The sequence below is a fragment of the Chaetodon trifascialis genome, chromosome 16 (genome assembly GCF_039877785.1).
Source record: "Chaetodon trifascialis isolate fChaTrf1 chromosome 16, fChaTrf1.hap1, whole genome shotgun sequence".
Classification (NCBI taxonomy): Eukaryota; Metazoa; Chordata; class Actinopteri; order Chaetodontiformes; family Chaetodontidae; genus Chaetodon; species Chaetodon trifascialis.
The window spans coordinates 24450556-24473807 of record NC_092071.1 but is presented as its reverse complement, the minus strand read 5'-3'; the positions used below and the strand labels follow the sequence as shown (position 1 = coordinate 24473807).

The 23252-nt window shown below is 40.8% G+C and overlaps 1 protein-coding gene across 5 annotated transcripts in view; it reads left to right on the top strand.

Annotated features, from left to right (window-relative positions):
- The window catches only part of LOC139344880 (protein turtle homolog B-like), a 173766-nt gene that overhangs the window by 50303 nt on the left and 100211 nt on the right, over nucleotides 1-23252 (top strand). For all 5 annotated transcript variants that reach the window (XR_011603183.1, XR_011603182.1, XM_070983303.1 and 2 more), the window contains exon 3: nucleotides 15514-15660. Coding sequence is in view for 3 of the 5 variants with exons in the window: in XM_070983303.1 (XP_070839404.1) it covers nucleotides 15514-15660 (147 nt within the window). In the remaining 2 variants the exon portion in view is untranslated. The remainder of the gene's footprint in view (nucleotides 1-15513; nucleotides 15661-23252) is intronic.

Here is a 23252-nt window from a genome sequence, read left to right as displayed (position 1 = left end):
AAGTACTCCAGCCACTCGACATCTCTGTGAAACGGAACTTTAAGGCAGCCTTTCGTTGCCCGTGGGAGGAGTGGATGGTGGATGGAGAGCACAGCTTCACAGCAACGGGGAGGATGCGCCATGCAACTTTCCAGCAAGTCCTTGGATGGATCGACAAAGCATGGACTTCAGTGACAACCAAAACCATCCTGTCAGCATTCAGAAAGGCCGGAACAACTGGAACTGATGCAGAGTCTGACGACATCCTTGCAGAAGAGGAGACGGCGCTTCATCTTCCTCCGGAGTTGGCTCAGTTGTTCAGAAGCGACACTGAGGATGAAGATTTCATTGGATTCAGTGATGTGGAATGAGATCGGGAGCTTGGTGAACTTGCTTGTTGGACTCGCTGGCTTGTTATGTTAATTTAGCGTATTCAGCCTCCCAGGTATGTTTATGCTATTGTGTAGCTAATTATCTCTTAATGTTTACGTTAACATACCAGGCACCTGGTATTCAGCCAGATATGTCGGCGACGGCGTGGGGTAGGGCTCTGATCTAATAAATGACATAGATTCACGACCGACACACCACTAATTCCTCTACCTGTTCCACTGTTATAAAAAATAGCTGCACAACTTGGTGGGCGTTATCCTGCTAATTTATGAGTAATTTGATTTATTATTTATAATTTATTGTTAATTTTTATTAATAGTACAAATACAAGGCATAGCGTGTGAGCGTGTTAACGGGTTGAAACGCATGTGTCTCACGTCCAGTGCGTGAGACTTGAGAGCCCTCGGCTTTCCTTTTCATGACACATTTTTTGACTGATGTGACTTACACTTCGGAGCGACTTATGGTCCGGAAAATATGGTGCTGGCCAAACATATCAAACAAACTATGCTCATTTACATGAACTTCAACCTTTTGACCTTTTAACTGTAAAAATTATAACTCTTACATTTTTTTCAATACATTTTAACCATATTTATATAGTTACCGTTACTGTCATACAATGCGCTGGCCTGCCCATCGCGAGCAACTTGGGGTTTGGTCTCCTGCAGGGTGCTGGGAATCAAACTGCCATCCTTGTTATTAATGGAAGACCCACTTTACCCCCTGAAACATAGCCAGATTTGAAGTGGTGATCAATGGCAAAGACTACAGTTATTTCAAATCAATTGCATACATTTGACTGGTTTCGAGGGACAATGCACAGCACCTCTGCTTGATCTCTTTGCTGTTTTATAACTCCTCTTGCTGTCATAACTTGCCACATTTTACATTTTTCAGTCCTAAGAGACACATCACTGGCTTTTAGCCTTAAGTGAGGCGCCAATTCATCTCTTTGTTTCAAAGTGAAGAACTGAAATGTCTGAAGTTCTGTAGCCCGATGCAGGCGAACACCAGCCTCCCTCTGTGCTTTAGTGTGACCATGATATTACATCATGGAATGAAGTCTCACAGATCAGGGTCATAGCTGCTGATACACAAAGGCTTACATTATGCTGTCTTTAGATTGGGATGGCGTTGAGGTTTAATGAGTCGAGCCAACCACAGGACCTTTGTTTCCTGGAAACCCATCTGCCCTTGGTCTCAAAGAAGCCACTGTCTATATTTTTCACAGAGAGGAAGAGGGGCAAGACATCCGTGAGAGAAAAGGCATACAAAATATTAAACATTTCCATGAGAAAGTTTAGTGAGGAAGAGATGAACATAAAGAGATATCCAGGCAGGAAGAAAGAAATAGAAACTAAAGATGAAACTGGAAATGGGGGACAGAGGAAAAAAATAAAGAAATGGCAGGAAGTGGTCCCAGATTACATTATTGAATGTCACCTATCGTCATGGAAGATCTCTAAGCTGGTCCAGAAGAATGGTGGCATTTTAAAATGACTGGCTCCAGCAGACATTTCCTGAAGCTAATAAATCTGCTTTGCCCTTCAGTTATTCAGACTAGTTTGAGCTCAGTTTAAATGGAACTTACTGAGTTGAAAACTGATCTTCTAATAAAACAAATAAAATGAAATAGAAATTGTTCGGTGGAGCATACTTACGCCAGAGAATTAAGAATGTGTAGTGTACAGTGCATTCTTTACTTTCCCCACATTTTGTTATGTTACAGCCTTTTTCCAAAATGGATTCAATTCCTTTTTTGTCTCATCATCTTTTTCTCTCATCTACACACAATACCCCACAATGACAAAACGAAAAAGGTTTTTTAGAAATTTTTACAAATGTATTCAAACTAAAAAAATGAAATATCGCATGTACATAAGTATTCACACCCTTTGCTATGACACTCAAAATTGAGCTAAGGTGCATCCTGTTTCCACTGATCATCCTTGAGATGTTTCTACAACTTGATTGTAAACTGTTTACTATAAGGCACACACCTTTCGATATAAGGTCCCACTGTTGACAGTGCATGTCAGAACAGAAACCAAGCCCTGAAGTCAAAGGAATTGTCTGTAGACCTCCAAGACAGGATTGTATCAAGGCACAGATCTGGGGACGGGTACAAAAATTTCCGCAGCATTGAAGGTCCCTAAGAACACAGTCACGGCAAAATTAGCAATCAGGGGAGAAGGACCTTGGTCAGGAAGGTGACCAAGAACCCAATGGTCACTCTGACAGAGCTCCAAGGCTCCTCTGTGGAGATGGGAGAAACTACCAAAAGGACAACCCTCTCTGCAGCACTCCGCCTTTATGGTACAGTGGCCAGACAGAAGCCTCTACTCAGTAAAAGGCACATGATAGCCTACAAGGCACCTAAAGGATCCTCAGGCCATGAGAAACAAGATTCTCTGGTCCTATGAAACCAAGATTGAACCCTTTGGCCTGAATGCCAAGTGTCACATCTGGAGGAAACCAGGCACCTCTCATCACCTGGCTAATGCCATCCCTTAGGTGAAGTATGATGGTGGCAGCATCACGCTGTGGGGATGTTTTTAAGTGGCAGGAACTGGGAGACTAGTCAGGAACCAGGAAAGATGAACGGAGCAAAGTACAGAGAGATCCTTGATGAAAACCTGCTCCAGACTGCTCAGGACCTCAGACTGGGGCGAAGTTTTACCTTCCAACAGGACAACGACCCTAAACACACAACAAGACAACAAGGAGTGGCTTTGGGACAACTCTGTGAATGTCCTTGAGTAGCCCATCCAGAGCCCAGACTTGAACACAATTGAACATTTCTGGAAAGACCTGAAGCTAACAGAGATAGAGGATCTGCAGAGAAGAATGGGGAACTATCTTCCATACAGGTGTGCCAAGCTTGTAGTGTCATACCCAAGAAGACTTGAGGCTGTAATTGCTGCCAATGGGGTGCCTCAACAAAGTACTGAGTAAAGGGTATGAATACTTACGTACATGCAATATTTCAGTTTTTTGGTTTAAATAAATTTGCAAAAATTTCAAAAAAAAAAAAATTTCATTTTGTCATTATGGGTTATTGTGTGTAGATTGATGAGACAAAAAAGGAATTTAATCTGTTTTGGAAAAAGGCTGTAACATAACAACATGTTGGGAAAGTGAAGGGGTGTGAATGCTTTCCGAATGCACTGTGTGAGAATCTGTGCAAGCCATGGTATGTCAGTCACATGGCCTTTGATGAACACCTTTGCAGTGGTAACAAGTCAACCCATAGCACCAGAACCCACTCATGCAAAGTTGAAAATGTGGAGCCAAGGCGAGTCCTCTTATACTATCACAGTTAATGCTACTCATGTGGAGTGGAGCTCTGTGACAGACTGCCATGTGTTGACGAAAGGAAGCTCCTAGAAGAGACAAGAAGTGGAGCTCGACTGGATGAATAGACCAATATTGGAGGAACAGCTGGACTGTCTTAATTTCTTCAATGAACCTAAGTCCCGCTGAGTTGCCATAGGGACACTGTTCCTTTCACGTATGACATTATTGTCATTGAAACAAAACAGGTTTGTTTTTTGTTTTTTTTTACTAGAGAAACTTTACAAGCATTTATAGCCGCAAAACATTAGCAGGTATATGTTTATTAGAAATATTGCATAAATGATGAGTGAAATACAAATGTTGCATTATTTAACAGTTGGCTGGTGGGTATTTACTTTTCTGTGTGCTTTTTTTAAAAAAAAATGTCGTTGGTTTGTATTTCTGTCATCAATTAACACAAGGCCCTAAGTTAGTGTGAATAGGTACATATTCCTCACAAAAACAGAACTGGATGTTATTTGAAATGATTAATTACAGTTGTTGGGTCTTGCGCTGCTTACAGATAACGGCGGATTGCTTTTGACTTCCATGAAGTTTGTCACAATGGGCTTTGTGTGTGATAATTTCACAATTGCCACTGAAAGCAGTTAATGAATAATACCTACAAAACAAGGTTAGAGAGAGGATGGAGTATTCTTTTAAATGCCACCAAAGCCCTCTTATGACTTCTCACCTCAGTCAATAGGAACTCCTACTTAACCTCGAAACTTACAGAAAATCATTGTCATTTGTCTGCTTGTTGGAATAAAGCTGTTGTAATAGTGAATAGCACCCACTTTGTGTCCTAAAACACATGAATTGATGAGACTGTTCCGGTCCGTGGGCCATTTGGTACCGGGACTGAACCAAAAATTTTTTATTGATCATCAGAGTCTGAAAGAAGTTTTTTTTTTAATTTTTTTTTTTTTTTTATAAAATAAGGTCACAGCATCTGCCTGTGCCTCTGTACACATGTCAAACTGCTCATCTTGGTCATGTGATACGGTAGTAAACAAGTAAGCTCACATGCTAGCAAAAAGTAGTAAAAAATAAATGTCTTTGGAGAGCTTCTTCGGAAAGAGAAAAAGGCAAAATAATGAGACAGAAGATGAAGAACCTACATCTTCCAAAGAAAAGAAAGGCTGCATTTAAGAGACAATATCAGCAGTCCTACTTAAAATATGGGTTTATTGCTTCAGGTGATTCTCACACACCAAGCCTGCTTTGCGTAAAATGTGGCGACAGGCTCGCAAATGAGCCAATGAAGCCTTCTTGTTGTAGAGAAACAAACGCAGGGCTCCCACTGATTACAACAACTACATTCGGGGTAATGGTGAGCAGTATTTTTAATCATTTGTTTTTATTTGTATCTATGCTGGTCTGTCAAAATATTGCTTGACGTGAAACCGATCCATGGCGCAATAAAGGTTGGGGACCACTGGTGCATATCACTGCAATAACTGGGAGGAAAATACACCGAGAGACTTTTTGTCTCATGCAGTGTACCATTAAACCTTCATTGGTTTACATTACCAGCACAAAAGACACCAGCTGGAACATTTGTAATTTTATCTAAAGCTAGTTGGACATTACTGCTGTCTGTGAAGACTCAGACCTGAAAGATAAGGGACACTCATTCAAGGACAACCATGTACAGATTTTCAAGGAGGCTATTTTTGTGAAATAGAGAAACAATGTTTGTTACAGTACAAACTACACCTACAATGCTGTCCTTTCATCCCTTCCCAAGAGATTTAACAACTTGGCCTCATGTGACAACCTTAATGACTGTCATTTACACAGACAGCCACACCCAAGTGGTTTCAACAACTATGATAACAACCCCACAGAGGTCAAATAATTGGGACTCTCCAAAAGCCCCTTGGATGAGAGGCGAAAAGTTTGTACAACCAAGTCCAGCTGCCCTTGATTCAACCCTCCTCAGTTACATTATAGTTGTGATTACCCAACCAAAGCTGGCCTTATACATACATAAAACCCAGTGTTTATCACGCTTTACAGAGAGAGAGGGCCAACCAACCTCAGCATACAGTTCACAGTGATGAGTATTATCATCGCCAGTAATAAGTCTGTGCAAAGTGATAAACAGCATCCAAAGGCTTCAGAGTTGCAGGTGAAGCATACATGTATAAAATGGATTCACTTAAGTATTGTGATTGCTTGTTTCTTTATTCTTTTTTATGAGTCCTCCTTGAAGCATTTGAGAAATAACCCTTCCAATTAATTATGTGTAATTTGAAGATTTAACAGAGAAACACCTCTTCGGGGCTTAATAACAACATACTGACACATTGTCACTGCTCCCCAAGGTAGAATAGACCTAATTTGCATATTCATCAAGAGCTAATTTTGCTGCATGGTTTAAATATAAATTTAAATAAAGAGGGACTATAAGTACTGTATCTGTGCATAGGGTTCCATGTTGGCTTCATCTTACTGACAATAGTTTCAAAAGATAATCAGCCAGGCCTGGATTTCATGTGATGACATCATCCATTCTTCAGATCTAACAGGCTGGCTCAAGGAGAGTTTTGATGAGACAATACTAGTATTCACTATATTAAACCACACTAAAGCCATCTGCATGACAGCTTTACTGTCTTTGAAATGGACTAAATGTTTTATAGTGGGGATTCCTGGATTCCTGTAAACTGCTGCCATAATGTTGTCAACATGCTCTGATATCCTGTGCACCTGTGGCATGTACAGTAATACTTTCAGAAGCAAATCCTGTAATTTCACTACACAGACAAGAGAAAGTTAACATTTGTGAGACATTGTGTTTAAAATGACTTTTCTACATATGTCTCTCTCTCTCTCCCAGAAGCAGCTCTCCACTCTGCTCCATCGAGAATACTAGTCTAGTCTATTTTTGACAGATGTCGTGTCAAGCTGCACAGAGCAGATCAAGTCCAGCAGGAAGTCAGACACAGAAACGGCATAAATTTTCAAAATAAAAAAACCCTGTGCAGACTCCTGATTGTATATCAGCAATAAACACAATTAGAACAAACAAAAAAGAATTTAACCACGTAACCTACTTAGAAGTTACGCAGAAGTACAAATATCATTCTCAGAAGTGCTCATAAGTGATAGAGAGGAATTCTCATTGGTAGTGAAAGTGGCAATAGGTAGTTTTTCTGGTTAGGTATCATTATGAAGTAAATGTTGATTGCACAACGTAATGGCTTTGGAATAATGACTCCATCTGCATTTAGATTGGTTCACTATAGGACTCGTTTTCACTATGAAATTTTGCATGCCACCAGACATGATTTCCTGGGAAAATGAAGGCTGACTAGTGATCCAGACCAGCTGGCTCCATTTTATCTGCTTTCATGTCTCCATTATAGATTAAATGGATGAATGAACTCACACTTTTTTCCCTATGTTTTCATCTATCCTGGATTAAGTATGGTGGAAGGTTAAGGAGATCCCATTGACTGTATATGTGACTGATTAGAATACAATGGTGACTGCCCATTCTCACCAGAAAAAACATCTGTATACGTCATCTGTGCAAGCAGCTTATGACCCATATTCACAAACACAGGAATTTCCCCTAGGGGACCAATGTTCATGTCCTGTGTGGGAAAAAAGTCTATGTTGACTTATTTTAACTCAAGCAACGTAATTAACTCATGTCATTTATGTAACATTAGGTAAAAGATGTATTTATTTTAACTTAAGCTATGACCTTTTCAAGACCTCTTTTGGCACCTAAACCTTTCCAAATGGCAGCTGTTTCACCTTAAATGATACGACATGACGATGATGAAGTTCTAGTATGCCTGTCGCTGGTACTCTCCAATGATCGTATATGTTATTTTGGAAATGGTTATATAGGTCGTTTTGGGAGTTGCTGGCAGTTGACCTATTGAGTCGTTTATGTGTAAGGAAGTGTTGAATGGAGAACATAAACAGGATGCATTCATATAATTTTTGGGGGGACTTTCCTTTGTTTTCTCTGTATCAAATGGTATCCTGCGGACTCTCAGGTATGTTTATGAACAGAGGAACTGTGTGTGGCATCATATGGTACAGAGAAAATGACACATTTAAAGGATGAGTCTTTATTTTTCTTATTGTCAACAATCCCATGAAAGACCAAAACCAACAATGAACTGATCCTACTAACAAGAATGGATGGGGTTCAATAGTGTTTTATTGAATGTGAATCATGTTCTACACCCATTCATGGAATGCAAATCTTTTCAATTCAATAATTGAATCTTTTTAGGTAGTTCATTCGATGAGGAATGAAGACATCCTGTATTTAAAAAAATATGTCCAGTTTATATTCACTCGGCGTCATACCTAAACCACTGAATTACTCAAAGGGTGAGGTTGTTTCACCACATCTTTAGTCACTGCTCTGTGAAACTCATTATCACTGTCCTCAATCATTTTTCCTTTTGCTTCAATGGGAAACGGTGTCTGCTCCACACTGGGGGGCTGTGCTACAACTTCAGAAGCCAGAGACGCTGAGTAGTCTTTCCAGATGCCTGTAGTGTCAGAAAGAGACAAAAGAGACTAAGAGAAATCATGGATGAAAGATTCAATAAGGGATTTGTTGGCTGCAGAGCTTAACAAAGCTGGGTATTTTAACAACTTGGAACCAGATCCAGAATGGAATTGGAATCCTTCCTACTAACAGGTATTGTCTGTGTATCTAAAGCCTGATATATCTAATTACACTGTGCCACAGAGTTCCATTTTTGTCCAAAAACTATTAAAAACAGAACAACAGTGTTGCACTAGCTGACATGTTCCTTCATTACCATGAACACACACACTGAGCCTTTCAGAAAAATGAAACTATATATTTGAGTTGGTTTTAAAGTAAGACCCTGTAGGCTAGGAACTTAGAAGCACAGACAGGGTAGAGAAGCCAGAAAGTAGGGAAAGACACACTTACATGTTGTTGGTTTTGTTCCTTTCATGGGATTTGCTGAAAAACAAATATATCTGGTATCTGTTGAAAAGTTTAACTTATTTAACAAAAAAAAAGATTAAAAAAAGAAAAAAGGGCACCCTGGTGTACGTACTGTCATGTAGTTGCTGCATTGCAATGCAATACATATTTGAATATGACAGTGATTGGTGCTCTCCAACATGTGTTTACTTCCTTTAAAATTTCTTCTTGGTAGTATCTTTTACATAAGTATAGCCTGTCCGAAAAATGATAAGCTTTATGTATGTACTTAAAATAGCTTGACATTTTCTTGCTGTCAGAGGTGTGAAAATGTATCCAGCTATAGTGAACAGTGCACTGAGAAAAACAGAGCATCATACAGTCATACATTGAGGTTGTTTTGACTCAGCGCAATGTTACCTTACATTGTTACAGTCTGTGTAGATTACAGTGTTACTAATTACACTACTTTTGCAATACTTTCACAAGAATCCCTGCAGAGGCACAACTAGCATTAGATTTGACTATATATTATGGTCTGTAATAGAGCTGAGCAATTTTAGCGATTCTGCAATTTATATTGATATTTTGTTTCCCCAGAGAGTATCGATACATTAAGCCCCATTCAAATCCCCCGTGTCCCGCACTTTGCAGGAAGAGCAATTCGGTCTGCCAGCCGCTCATGTTGCTGTAGAGCATTTCTAGCAAGTTACCCAGACGCCGACGTCTTTCTCTTCTGGTTCGAGCTGAACAATTTAGGAAAATGGCGGCGAGTATAAATCCAGCACCTGCATGCTTTAAAGCAGATGTGTGGGAGCATTTTGGATTTAAAAACAAAAAGGAAAGCGACGATTTAGACAAAACTGTGGTGGTTTGCAAGCTGTGTCACACAAACGTGAAGTACTCTGGAAATACTACTTACCTGCGAGCACACCTAAAACGTCACCACCCAGACGAGGTAATGCTAACTGAGTCCGAGCCCAAGAAGCTGCGGTGCGACCCGAAACAAACCACGCTGGACAGTGACGGCGGTTGTTGCCACAAGTTCCCATCTACTTCACCGAGTTCGCAGAAAATTACGGAGTCCGTTGCCTACTTTATTTGTCAAGATTTGAGACCTTATTCAGTGGTGGAAAACGCCGGCTTTAGGCGCATGGTGAACGCAATGGAGCACCGCTATCCTATTGTCACCTGCGAACACCTCACCAAGGTTTGCGTTCCCAGGTTGTACGCTGAGACAAAGACACACGTCAAAGCCTCCCTGGCCAGCACGGAGAGAGTTGCCCTGACGTGTGTCCCTGTCCCTGTTGGGAAGAGTGAGACGAATTGTGAACTTCTTCAGACGAAGCACCACAGCCAACCACACGCTGAAAGAGAAGCAGAGGCTTCTACGACTACCAGGACACAAGCTTATAACGGACGTGCTTACCAGGTTCGTGCGTGGTTACTTTTCAATTTCTATCTATCTATCTATCTATCTATCTATCTATCTATCTATCTATCTATCTATCTATCTATCTATCTATCTATCTATCTATCTATCACAGGGACAGTGTACATTAATCGGCATTACTGTAATTGTTTATTTTGATTTTATTACTAATTTATTTTGTCATTAATATAAAGCAGCTACTGTGAAGGGCGCTATAGGTCTATAAATTAAATACAGTTTCTTACTTTCATTTAACTACAGATGGAACAGTGCGCACGACATGTTGGAAAGATTTCTCGAGCAACAACCAGCCATCTGCGCAGTCCTGCTCACAAGTGAGGTGAGGAAGACTGAGAAGGACCTGTGCACACTGACCGAGTCAGACGTGACAACAGCTGAAGAAGTAGTCAGCGCACTGAAGCCCATGAAGGAGGCTACACAGTACATGTCCAAGGAGAAGACCCCCACACTGTCAGTCGTCGCACCCATCTAGGACACACTGATCAATGGACTGAAACCAATCGAAGGTGAATCTGCAGTCATAAAAGAGATGAAGGCTGCCATGGCAGGTGATCTTCAGAAGAGGTACACCGACCTCAAGGCAACTCTCCATGCATGTTCAGCGATGGATCCAAGATTCAGAAGTCTTCCCATCCCGACTGAAAGACAGGAAGTTTATGATGGACTGATTGCAGAAGCTGCAAGACTGAGCATGCAGCCATCTGAGGTAAGGCAATCTGGAGAGTAAGCATAGGCCTAAATAATACATTGTTCAGAGTTTAAAAGGCAAATCCTACAATGTTAACAGTTTAAAATTGATAAATATTAAATAGTTTAAAAAGCATAAATACTATAATGTTAACAGTTTAAAATGGATAAATATTAAATAATTCAAAAAGCATAAATATTAATGTTAACAATTTTAAAGGCATAGATATTAAATATAGTAATTAAAAGATTTATTACAGTAAAAGCTCATGAATTTAATTTCATGTTGACCTATTTAATTTAGTTGTCACTTTGGAGTGTGAACGAAGAAGGGACAGCAAATGCTAGTGCTGAAGATGAGGGGATGGCATCCAAAGAAGAAGCTGTAGATAATGGTGAGCGATTCAAGGAAGGAAAGAGCAGTCAAGATCAGTATCACCCATCGTTATCCAGTGAAGTGCACTGTGTTGTCTGGAACCTCTGTGTAGGAATTATGGAATGTGCTTAACTATTAATAATGTGTTTTTGTTTTTATTGTTTATTTATTTGAAGGTCAGGGTCCTCCACCCAGGAATCCAAGGCCATCTTGTCCACTGGCTGCCCTTCTTGGTGAACGATATGGTGGTGGTGCAGCACGACCCAAGACAAATACACAAGAGGACGAAGCCAAGGAGCAGATGACCTACTACAAGCAGGCATATCTCTTGGAAGTGAAAGAAGATCCACTGGTCTGGTGGAAGGAGCACCAGTTTGAGTATCCACTCTTGTCACAGCTTGCTAAAGATACCTCTGCATTCCTGGCACTAGTGTCTCCTCGGAGAGGGTCTTCTCCACTGCTGGAGATATCATCACTGCTCAGAGAAGTGCACTTCTCTCAGAGCATGTTGATCAGATTCTATTCCTGAACAAAAATCTAAAGAGAATGTAGATCACTTGGTCTGCAGTTATGTGGAGAGGAGTTTTTCTGTTTAGTGTTCACTTGTTGGCCAGTGCTTACAGGCCTTAAGCTACTCTGCTAAGAAGGGTACAATTTTAAGTTGGGTTAAATGTTGGACTTGAATTATTGGCTGCCATGGTTTATTTTTACTTAATCTGGTGGCTAGACTGGCTAGAAGCTACCTCATATGTTCACTTTCATGCTAAAAAAGCTGCCAAAGACGGCCACTTTCTGCACTTTAACTCCATTGTTCACTTTACTTTTGCACTCACTGTTTAAATAAATGAAACAAATTTTTTCAACACATCTTTGATTCATTTTGTCCAGCATATGCAAGCTGCCACTCAGAGCCATTAATTGTGTAATTGATGCTTTCAGTTCAACTAATTCAATCCAAGTCAATGGAAGACTCACAAGATGTCACCAAAATCACTTTGTTCATTTAAAATCTTTCAGAAAATGATGTAAGTGTATTGAATTGTATTGAATCGTATTGAATTGTATCGTGAGCTGAATATCGTGATATATATCGCATCGTGAGCCGAATATCGTGTATCGTATCGTATCATTTTGTGAGATTAGTGTATCACTACAGCCCTAGTCTGTAATAGTAATGTTATTGCAACTAAACCCTGGGCATAACCTGGTCTGTGTTAGCTTTCCTTTTGATTGGTTTTGAAAGGGCTCTTGCTGACAAGCTTTATCAAACCCGTTTTTCCTACTTGTATGTCTCACACAACAGATACCCTCTCATTTTAAATCAATGCAGCTGTCTGCAGTGGCTCCATGCAGGCTTGCATTTCAGCTGGGTCGCTTCAGGTCTAACCGCGACCTGAAGCACTAACTTATGATTCAAGTCTATTTTTTCAGCAATACATGCATAACCATGAGGTTGATGCCCAATAAAAAGGCACCAAATAAATTTTGATCTTGCTGTATGCTCATTTCTAATTCATTAAAAGCTGTAAATCTAGCTGTTGATCTCAAAAATTATGTAGCATATACTGTAAGGGCATCTGCTTTTCATTAATAGCTGAGTTATTTAATTGGGAGGTTGAATCTTCATTTTTGTACAGAAATGAAGTAACGCAACCACGTTACGTTACCACGTGAGTCAACAGCTGTTGATATTGAAGCCTGGCAGCTTGGCATCTTGATAGTAGATGGAAGACTTTTTCACAGACCAACTCCCATTATCAACTCCCATATCAGACCAACTCCCATTATGTTTCACAAGCTCCAGTTTTTAAAAACCGTACTGACCCATGGTCCACCTACACAGATCGTTTCATTCGTGTTACATAATTGGACTTCTTCTCAGGACTGTGTGGGTGTGTACAAACTATGCTTAATTGACATCTTCCTCAGTCTTATTGGATTTTTGTTGTATCTGTCAGAGCAGGACAATGTACATTTCTGCCATTCATATTAGTCCTCATGACACACATAATCCCCAGCCCAACTTTGACTTGACTGGAGCTCTAATCAGCCAGAGTGATTGAAAACACTTGTGGGGATTTGCTGGGCCTTAATGTACAACATACAGTTCTGTTTATACCACTCTTTTCCACCAGGACCTTTCATAGTGACACAGTTTTTATTTAGACTCACTCTTGACTTTTTTTTTTTTTTTTTTTTTCGTATTTTTTGGATGGGATGTCAAAGATGGGCTTTAAACATAAGTCACTTTTTTATGATTTAATTGATTTGTGAACATGGTTAAAACATAATGGCTTTTATTATTTTGTGAGCTAATTTACAAATACATTTGAGGAATATTAATGACAGAAGCAGAACACAGCAAATTAGGCAGTCTAGATGACTAGAAAGTTGGAATATCACACGTCACACAGAATATTCACAGATTTTCAATGCACTTTTTTCATTTCTGTAATTTTTCTAATTTCTTTCTTGTTAAACACATCTTAATTTACATGAACAAGGTTATTCCAGGCTGCACGGTGGCACAGCAGGTAGTGCGCGTGCCTCACAGCAACAAGGTTGCCAGTTCAATTCCCAGGTCGGGCCATTCTGTGTGAAGTTTGCATGTTCTTCCCGTGCATGCGTGGGTTCTCTTCAGGTACTCCGGCTTCCTCCCAAAAACATGCTCATTAGGTTAATTGGTGACTCTAAATTGCCCCTAGGTGTGAGTGTGAGCATGAATGGTTGTTTGTGTATATATGTTGCCCTGCGATCGGCTGGCGACCGGTCCAGGGTGTACCCCGCCTCCCGCCCGTTGCCAGTTGAGATAGGCTCCAGCCCCCCCACAACCCCAAAAGGGATAAGCGGCATAGAAAATGGATGGATGGATGGATGGAATGTTATTCCAAAAATGCTGTCAGCAAAGTGAGAGCCATATAAAAACTGAGCAGCACTGTGCTGTCAAAATAGTACCCTGTGTTTATACAGAGACCTCCCATGCGTGATTTCTTGTTCATTAACATTTATGCTTGAATACATCAAGTCCAAAAAGGACTTCCAGTAGTGTTTGGACATATTGTTTACCCTCAGACAAAGAGAAATAGAAGTGGAATCAAAGGTCAGGTCCTGTATACACAGTAGTGGATAGTGAAGGATTCACTATCCACTACTGGATAGTAGTATACAGTAGTATACAGTATCCATAGATACTGTATACAGTATTTTAAATGCATACCTTAAACTCAGTAACATTCACAGTTCCAACCTATCAGCCAAGAAAGGAGACAGACATGGTTGGAAGCTGGACAAATATAATTTGATACATAGCTTAGCCAGGACATACAGATCTCACACAGACAGACAGACAGACAGACAGACATACAGACCAACAGACACACACACACACACACACACACACACACACACACACACACACACACACACACACACAGAGGCTTGGGAACGAACATCACTTTGACTGTCTACCTTAACTCACCGAGACAGCTGCCAGTGCAGCTGATATATTTACCTGGTGTGTCATGCTGCAGAGGGGATTTAAGAAGGCAAACAAAAATTAGTCAGGAATACCCACAAAGTGGAGAGGATAGCAGCGAGTGAGGGGATTAATGAGGGATAGCCAGGCTTTGATAATGTTGATGTTTTGAGCCGTCTTCTGCTCCCTGAAAGCTCTTTGTATAGCCCTTATTGCCAGTTGCCATCTGTTATGATCCAGTTGCCAGATTGCCTGGAGCAACATCATCAGTCCCCCTCTTTCAGCTTTTGATCTGTAAAAGTAACATGCAGCTATTCCTGAGTGAGTACTCACCAAGTCAAAAGCTGCTATGTGTTCTGATGGATTGTGACTCCTGTGTAACCCTGAGTGTTCTCTGTTGTCATGTTGGCCACTTCCCACTCCTCAAAGGAAGTAATGACCTGTCCTTGCCTCAGTGCATCTCCAAAATAGACTGCCACACACATGGAGATGAGGACATCTTAACCGCAGGAGGCTTAAATGAAACATTTCACTGCATATATACAACTGCAGTTGGTATCCCATTTTGATGTTGTGTTGCACATTAACTGTGCAGCTGTGACACTGTTTAGAAACAGGTCTTGCTTACTATTTTGTTACCCTGAGACACCTACACGAACGCACTGCAGTGTACTTCCTTGCACATTTATATGTGAACTCTTCAAAGGTTGATTTTCTTTTCAACATTCATGTCACGTTTCTCTTCTCTTCCCTCTTTATTCATTCACACATCACCTGTACCTTCTCTCCCTTCATTTCCTTCGATTCATCCCACCCCACCCTCACCTCTCTGTGTCCCTTTCTGCTGACACCTCATCTCTGTCTCTGTTGACTAGGCCGGGCCAGTCTGCACAGCAAGTCCTCCCTGCGGATAGAGAATGTGCGTTCAGACGACCAGGGCTGGTATGAGTGTAAGGTGCTCATGCTGGAGCAGCAGTATGACACCTTCCACAATGGCAGCTGGGTGCATCTAACCGTCAATGGTAAGTACCATCTACATGCATTATTCATTCTGGTCTATGAACATAGACTTAGAAGATAGAAAGATGGTTCTCTTTATTTTCTGGACATAATATCACATTTTCACTTAAAGGTCATAGATACTGTTCAGTTCACAAAGCCAAAGGTTAAGCCTCCATATTGTCACTCATTGTTTGTGGTGTCTGACTGGCCTTGAGGTGGCTGTGTCATAACTAGAGGACTGACAAAGTTGTCCCTGAGTGAAACACAACATGTTCTGTTGCTAATCATGTCTCTGGAGAAGAGCACCAGACAAACACCTGAGTGTCAAAAAAGTAATCCACAAAAGTAGAAAAGCTAATGTACGGAGCCCTGGACCTGACATGGGGAAACAAAAAAATTAATTTGTGCGAACGAAATACTAATTCGTTCCCACGAAATACTAATTTGTGGGAACGAAATAATCAATTCGTGGGAACAAAATAATTAATTCGTGCGAACGAAATACTAATTCGTTCGCACGAATTAATCACAGGGTTATGCTGCTGCCGATCACACGTGGCACAATGCTTATTGTCAACAAAGCGGCGACACACAGCCACATACGCAAGCACAGTCTTTGATATGTCATTAGATACAATGGCAGCAGATAGCCTACTTCAGATATCCAAATCTGCCTGGGAGGTTTTGCAGACTTGTAGGCCTATGCACAGCGCGCAGGTCAGCCAAATTACCACTTCACTGACTGTATTGTGAGGAGCGCATCTCAAGGGAGATCTGCTGTGCGCTCTGTGCACCCACCCGCTTCATCGCGCTCCCCAAGAGCGCAGCGGCACACCGATGTCTCATCACCAATTAACCTGGAGGTGACAAGATGGGACTCCGCTCCAAACGGATCGTTAGACTCCACCAATCCGTACGGAAATGGTCTGCAGATTCGGCGATGAACAGCTGTGTGTGTAGTTTTGGAACAAGTGGATGCACGCTGCACTGAGCATAACATCATTTTTAACCCAATGGGACCGAAACACGCAAAGTGCGGTTAAAATTATGCTCATATTTGAGTTCGTGTTAAATAGGTCTCTGTACAGCGGAGGTCGGCGATATGCATATCAAAGTAAACAGGACGATCTCCTCTACAATGTGGTATAAAAAACATGGCACCAAAACGCACTATCGTGAGATCCATTGCTGTAGTTTAAGTTATGAATTTCACCAGAGACACAGTTATATAAAAGCTATGATCAGCTGTGCAACTCTGTGACTCTCATCTGATCCCTCGCTCCTGTCTGTCAGCAGCGTCAGCAGCCATGTGTAAACACGCCCACACACACAGACTTCAAAGAAGATGTCAGGCGCATTTCTGTGCAAAATAACCACAACAAACACTATTTACTACATTAAATTATCTTTATTGATTGTCCCATCGTATCTGATGACTGTGCTTGCGTATGTGGCTGTGTGTCGCCGCTATGTTGACAATAAGCATTGTGCCACGTGCGATCGGCAGCAGCATAACCCTGTGATTAATTTGTGCGAACGAATTAGTATTTTGTTCGTACAAATTAATTATTTCGTTTCCACGAATTAATTATTTCGTTCCCACGAATTAGTATTTCGTTCGCACGAATTAGTATTTCGTTTGCACGAATTACATTTTTTTTTCTCCATGTCAGGTCCAGGGCTCCGTACTAATTGGACTCTCTCACAGAGACTAAGAATATTCTTGGCTTCACTTGGTGGCTTAAGCATTCATCAAGACATGTAATCAGACTGCATATGAATCTAGTTGCTGTGGCAACAGACACACCAGATACGGTCCTGTACATTCCCCAGTCCCCCCTTGTGGTCACAGCACATTAGCTCAGTTTCATCAGTGTTGCTCTTGTTCTGTTTGACTTCACATTGCCTCTGCTCTTTCCCAGAAGTGTTTAAAGGCCTCAGGCTCCCTCTTCTGCCTCTTTTCTATTTCTCTCTTTGTGTTTATCACTCCTTTCACTGTTTTTAGTGTCTTGTTGCCACATGAGCCTGAGCGCTTTTATCAGTTGTCGTCAGTGATAGCTGGCTGGATTTCTTTTTCTGCTAAAGTGTTTTGGTCAGTGCTGTGACCAAAAAGGAATGATTTGAATTTTTTTTTAGTTTAACAGGAATCAAATGAGACTGGAGTCAGCATATGATTTAAAGTCTGAGTATTTAGAGATGTCAAACTAAAAAGGTGTTTTCCAAATATGAAATAGTGAAGTCATCTGAAAATCTGTGTGAAATGATGTATTTAGACATATTCCAAAATGCTTAATCTACAATACTTTTAGCCATGTGGAATCAAGAAATAACAGACTGCAGGTTCACATTATCAGTCCAATTATGACACATGATCCCACTACAGAGCTTCACAAATTGCATGTACTGTACATCTTGCTGCAAGCCAGGACAAACTGGCTTGCTCCAAAAATTGTTGCCAATGGCATAGTTTATGTGGTCAACTGTCTTACTGGGAAAAATATGCTTGCCTGCTGTTACTTTATAAAAACAGGTATACTCAGCTTATCACACTCACCATCCTGTGGCTGTGAGTCAGTCTTGGTGTACCTGCAACAGTGTGCAGGGGCACACCCAAAAGCTTCCACAGAATTGTCCTCTATCACTAAATAACTTCTCGTCTTCTAAAGAGATAAAAGTTCACATGGAGGGCAGGAGGTGGCATGGGAGTGCCACGTATGACAGCAGCTTCCTTGAGTGCCATGACGTTGTCCTGATTCATTGGCAAGCAAGGTGAATAACTGACGCCAAGGAGGTTTGCTTGGCGAAATGCTCAGTGAAATAGAGGTCCTTTGATGGAGAGACATACAGCAGTGTAAGCAGTGGCAGGGTCAGGGGACCAGGGCTCTGGGGAGTCCCTGCTGCTTTACTGATTGCTGATGTCACTCACATGCAGCTCCACAAGAAAAAATTCCCACCTCTGCTTGGCTAGCAGAAAGAAGTCATTCAGGCAGGTTGTCCAGTCTTTGATTGCAGCAGTGATGTGTTCTGCGTGTGACCGATGTGCTACAGTGGGTATAGAGCCGTATCAAATATCAAATTGTAATACTTAAATTTAAGAATGCTTTAAAGAGCTGATTCCAAAGTAAAAAAGTTGAAAGTTAAGAAGACACATTCATCAAGTGCTTTGCATGTGTGAGAGCAGTTTGAGAGTAATGGCACAGTTGGTTATTTGGAATGTGCTATATACATAAAGCTGTCTTGCCTGACAGTCAGAGCCGGTTTCACTTTGAGAACTTGACTTGTGTGATGTTGGAAAAAGCAGAGGGAACAGGAAAACAGTGTGGGCAAGGCTGAAGAGATAACCTGTAGGAGCTAGCATGGCCAGAAGGCTAACAGCAGCAGTATTCAAAATTGTATCTTATACAAATTCTTATCAGACGCTTTAGTGTCATTGCCCTCTATTGCTGTCCTTGCACTCACTGCAGCCCAGCAGCATCCCTCCTTCTCTGCTGCCTGTGTTATTTCACAGTGCAGTTCCATAAATTCAAACAATCAATATTTCCTGAATGAGATGTCAGTCTCATCCACTCTCTCAAACTGGCTGTATGTCAGAAACACTGTGATTTCATGTGTCAGAGATGAACTGATTCAACTCTGCATGATGCAAATGGGACGCAATCATTTTGTAACTATTAGGAATACGTTTTGTTTCATTCCACAAAGAAATGAATGGGGAGAAATTGAGTGACCGCACCATCACTCTCAAGTGGTCACATGATTAATCACATCTATAATCAGAGCAAGAAAACCCAATTAGATTCATGGATTTGCCCTACATCTGCCAAATTGTTCATCAAGGAAAAAAAGCAATTTATGTCAAACAGTGATGCAGTGATTTTCTGCAACAATGTGTGAGTGATTTTCATTTTTTAAATCTTATTTATGTGAAACCATTATCATATGTAAATGCATAAACAGGGATGAAATAATAGGAATTAGACTGAAATGTGATTTATCCAAACTGCAATTGTATTTTTTACACTGAGGAGACAGTTGCAGTTCTCTAAAATAAAAGTATTCTAAAGTAAAAGAGTATTTTTGTCATATGAAACCTGATTAGCTTTTATTCTTAAGTGTAAAAAAAGTGACACTGAATGATTTTTATATTTACCTGTCACTTAGGCTCAAAATTGTATTTTTAGCCAATTCTGTGGCTGACTCAGCAGATGAACGGTGTGTGTGTGTGTGTGTGTGTGTGTGTGTGTGTGTGTGTGTGTGTGTGTGTGTGTGTGTGTGTGCCCATGTATTACCCACATTTTACAGACACAAATCTGTGTGTATGTATTTCTTGATTTATTTTCCTTTATATACTTTATATTTTTTTTCTCTTGGCTTACTGTTTATGGGGTTTAATGTGATTTATGAGATGTCATCTATTGTGGATGTAATGTGGTGCTAACAGGCTGTAGATATTATGCAATCACAGTGAACCAGTTGGTACTTGGAACATTGGTGCACATCCTTAAGTGGTAAAGCTGTACGTGTGACTCCCATCATGTTTGTAAATACCTACCCCTCCTCATCTGGGCATTAATGTTATGAATGTGTTGAATGCTTAATTAGGTGTAGCAGCACCATATGTTTAAGTGTTACTGTTATTGAGCTGCAGTGACAGAATCTTTAAGGTTCACAGCCCTGCTACATACTTATGCTGCATGAGGCTCCAGCAGAGCTTCTATTTATAGACCCCCATTTGCAATCCACCTTTCCCTATCATTGTCAAACATCAGCGATTGTCAGTGATTACTCTGAGCACAAGAAGGACGTGATGCATGTAGATTCCGAATGAGATGCATATAGATTGTGGGTCAGAGTTCTATATCGTGCTGATACTTTTGCTCTACAAATTGACACCTTTGCTTCCTGTGAACTTATATTGCCCTCAAAGTGTGAGTGGACAGGATGAGCAGGAAGGGAGGATGTGTTCATAAGAATGATGTCATTACTGTGCACGCTATTTGCGTGAATGAAAGGAATCCCAGCCCAGTTATTACATGGAATGAGTCTTCTATTTTAGTTGTACTTTCTATTTAATTTTAGTTATTGCTGTTTGACACATATGCATTACTTACTGCTATGCAGTTTAGAAAACGGATGTATGGATAGATGGATAAAGAGGATCACTGTAACTTTACACAGTCCTGTGGACAGCATCCCCATTAACTTTTTTTTCCATCTAAGATGATTTAGACTCCCACTGTTTTCCTCGCGTTCTCTCACAGTGCAAGCCCCAATCCAGCATGAGGTGATGCCAAAGAAACAAGGTTCATATCTCCTAGGGTTAGTCTTCAACTGCTCCCCCCTAAAATAGCTTCAGTACGTCCTCCTGCTTGCCATCCCTGTATTCTGCAGCAGAACTCTGCAGTGCCTGCATGCTGCACAACAGCCCCTTTCTCTGTCTTCCCCCTTTGTTGCTGTCTTTCTTTCCTCGCTCTTTAGTTCCGCCTTACTGCTTCTCAGTTTCTCTTTATGTCTCCCTTCATTTTTCCTTTTCTCTCTTATGAGCTGTTTTTGGCACTTGCAAGCACGCGTGCGCGCACACACGCACGCACGCACGCACACACACACACACTGTTCCTAACCCTGTACTTAACCTAACCTTACCTAACCCATAACCCTATCCTCAGTCTTCACCCTAAAATTTAATGATTTTCTTTAAGGGGACCTGCATTTTGTCCCCAGAAGGCAGGTGAGACCCCACAATGTGACTGTATAAACAGATTTTTTACACACAACATGCGAAGTTAGGAGGGGAAACTGCACACGCCATGCATATGTGAAAGTTATTCTCCGCCTTTAACCCATCCTTGGACCATCCTTCCTCCACGGCGGACCAGGAGCGGTGGGCTGCCAGCTGACCGGCGCACGGGGACCAGTTCCTGGTTGTAACCATTTGTCAGGTGGTGATCTTCTTGCATATTTTTAGTGGGGGTATTTTTTATGGAGGATACCCCAGGTGAACGCATAAAGAAAATGCATAAAGAAAATGATTAGTTGAAATGAACAAGTTAATATACCTATTTCTCTGAATATAGGAATTATTTTACCCACAGTTTTCATTATTATTCTGAATTTTGTTAAAAAGAAGTATTTGAGAGTACAATGAAGCCAGTTCGTTGTAAGATATTACAGAATCAGAACTTGTCCTGTTTTAATTATGGTGCATGGTGATTATTGATGCATTGTGTTGACCTCACCTGCTCCTGTTTCATATGTAAGAAACCTGATGTGATGCTGACTGTGGTGACATGGAAGGAGCTGTCACCGTGCTGTGCTGTGGGAAAAAACACTCACACCATGCCAGCAGCCAGGCTTGAATGGTGTTTGGTCACAGCTCAGCTCAGCATGAGTATTCCCAGCTTTATCAAAACAAGGCCGGAGGGAATACCAACATCTCTTTCACCATCTGCCAATCTAACATTGTGCATCGACACAGACAAATCACAAAAGTGTTTTTTCTGAGCAAGAAGCTTAAAGAATAGAGAGACTACCAAAGTCAAGATTATTACTGTCACAGTAGATATTAAGTTTTTATTCATGTGACTTCCTGCAGTGGTACAGAGAGATGTCATTATTGTGATAGCTTTAAAAGCAACGGAAACATCTTTGATTGTGAGTTGTAGACACCCAGTCAAGACCACTGTTCCCTCACAGCACCTTATCCAGGAAGCCCAAATCATTTGAAAAACACTGTCCAATCCATTTAAGTATCTTTGCATTTTCATTTGTCTATCACTGTAACACTCTGTGCCAGTACCTGCAATGTGCCTGCCATTAGCACTAACATTTTATTGCCTGTCACATACAGTATGCCACTGCTCAAAATAGGTCAATTGTATTCTGACCCCATGATGGTAATCACTGCCATGGTGAACATAATATAAATCACATCTTATTACCTGTAGATTTTCCACGACAGGATGTAGTCAAGAATGAGTGACAGTCTCCCTGCATACAGCACAGAATTGAGAAACTCCAGATCAGTTTTTCCTGCATTTCACTCAACTATGGCAGTCATACTACATATAATTCACCACAGTTTGCACTACTCCCAGCACTACTTCCAACACTTTTCCTCGGTGCTCCTGCTTTACATGAATTCCTATTACATTGAAATTTGGAATAGGAATAGTTTAAAGAGACCTCAAATGTGCTTGGAAAAGGAGATCCATCACAGTTGTTTTTAAAGTGAATAAATATATATTCACACAATAGCTTTCACAACATCAGTTTTTGCACTAACAATGCCCTTGAATGCACCACTGAGGCGAGTTAAAAAAAATAGGATCTACTCACAGCTGCAGTTCACATGACAGTAATGTAACTGGCATTCATAGTTAACTGAAATGGTTTTTCTTCAAAATAAAAATAAACCACCATACTTTTTTTAAATATAAAATATGTTCATATTTCCAATGCAATTTATTACATGAAAGTTTATATATACACTTCATCCCTCACATAAAGTACTGCAGCAGAGAATGAAAGGTAAACAAACAAACAAAGAAACAAACAGCTCTGTATGGCCTGATATGTATTTCCTTCCAGATCTACTGTCATGTCTAAACATGGT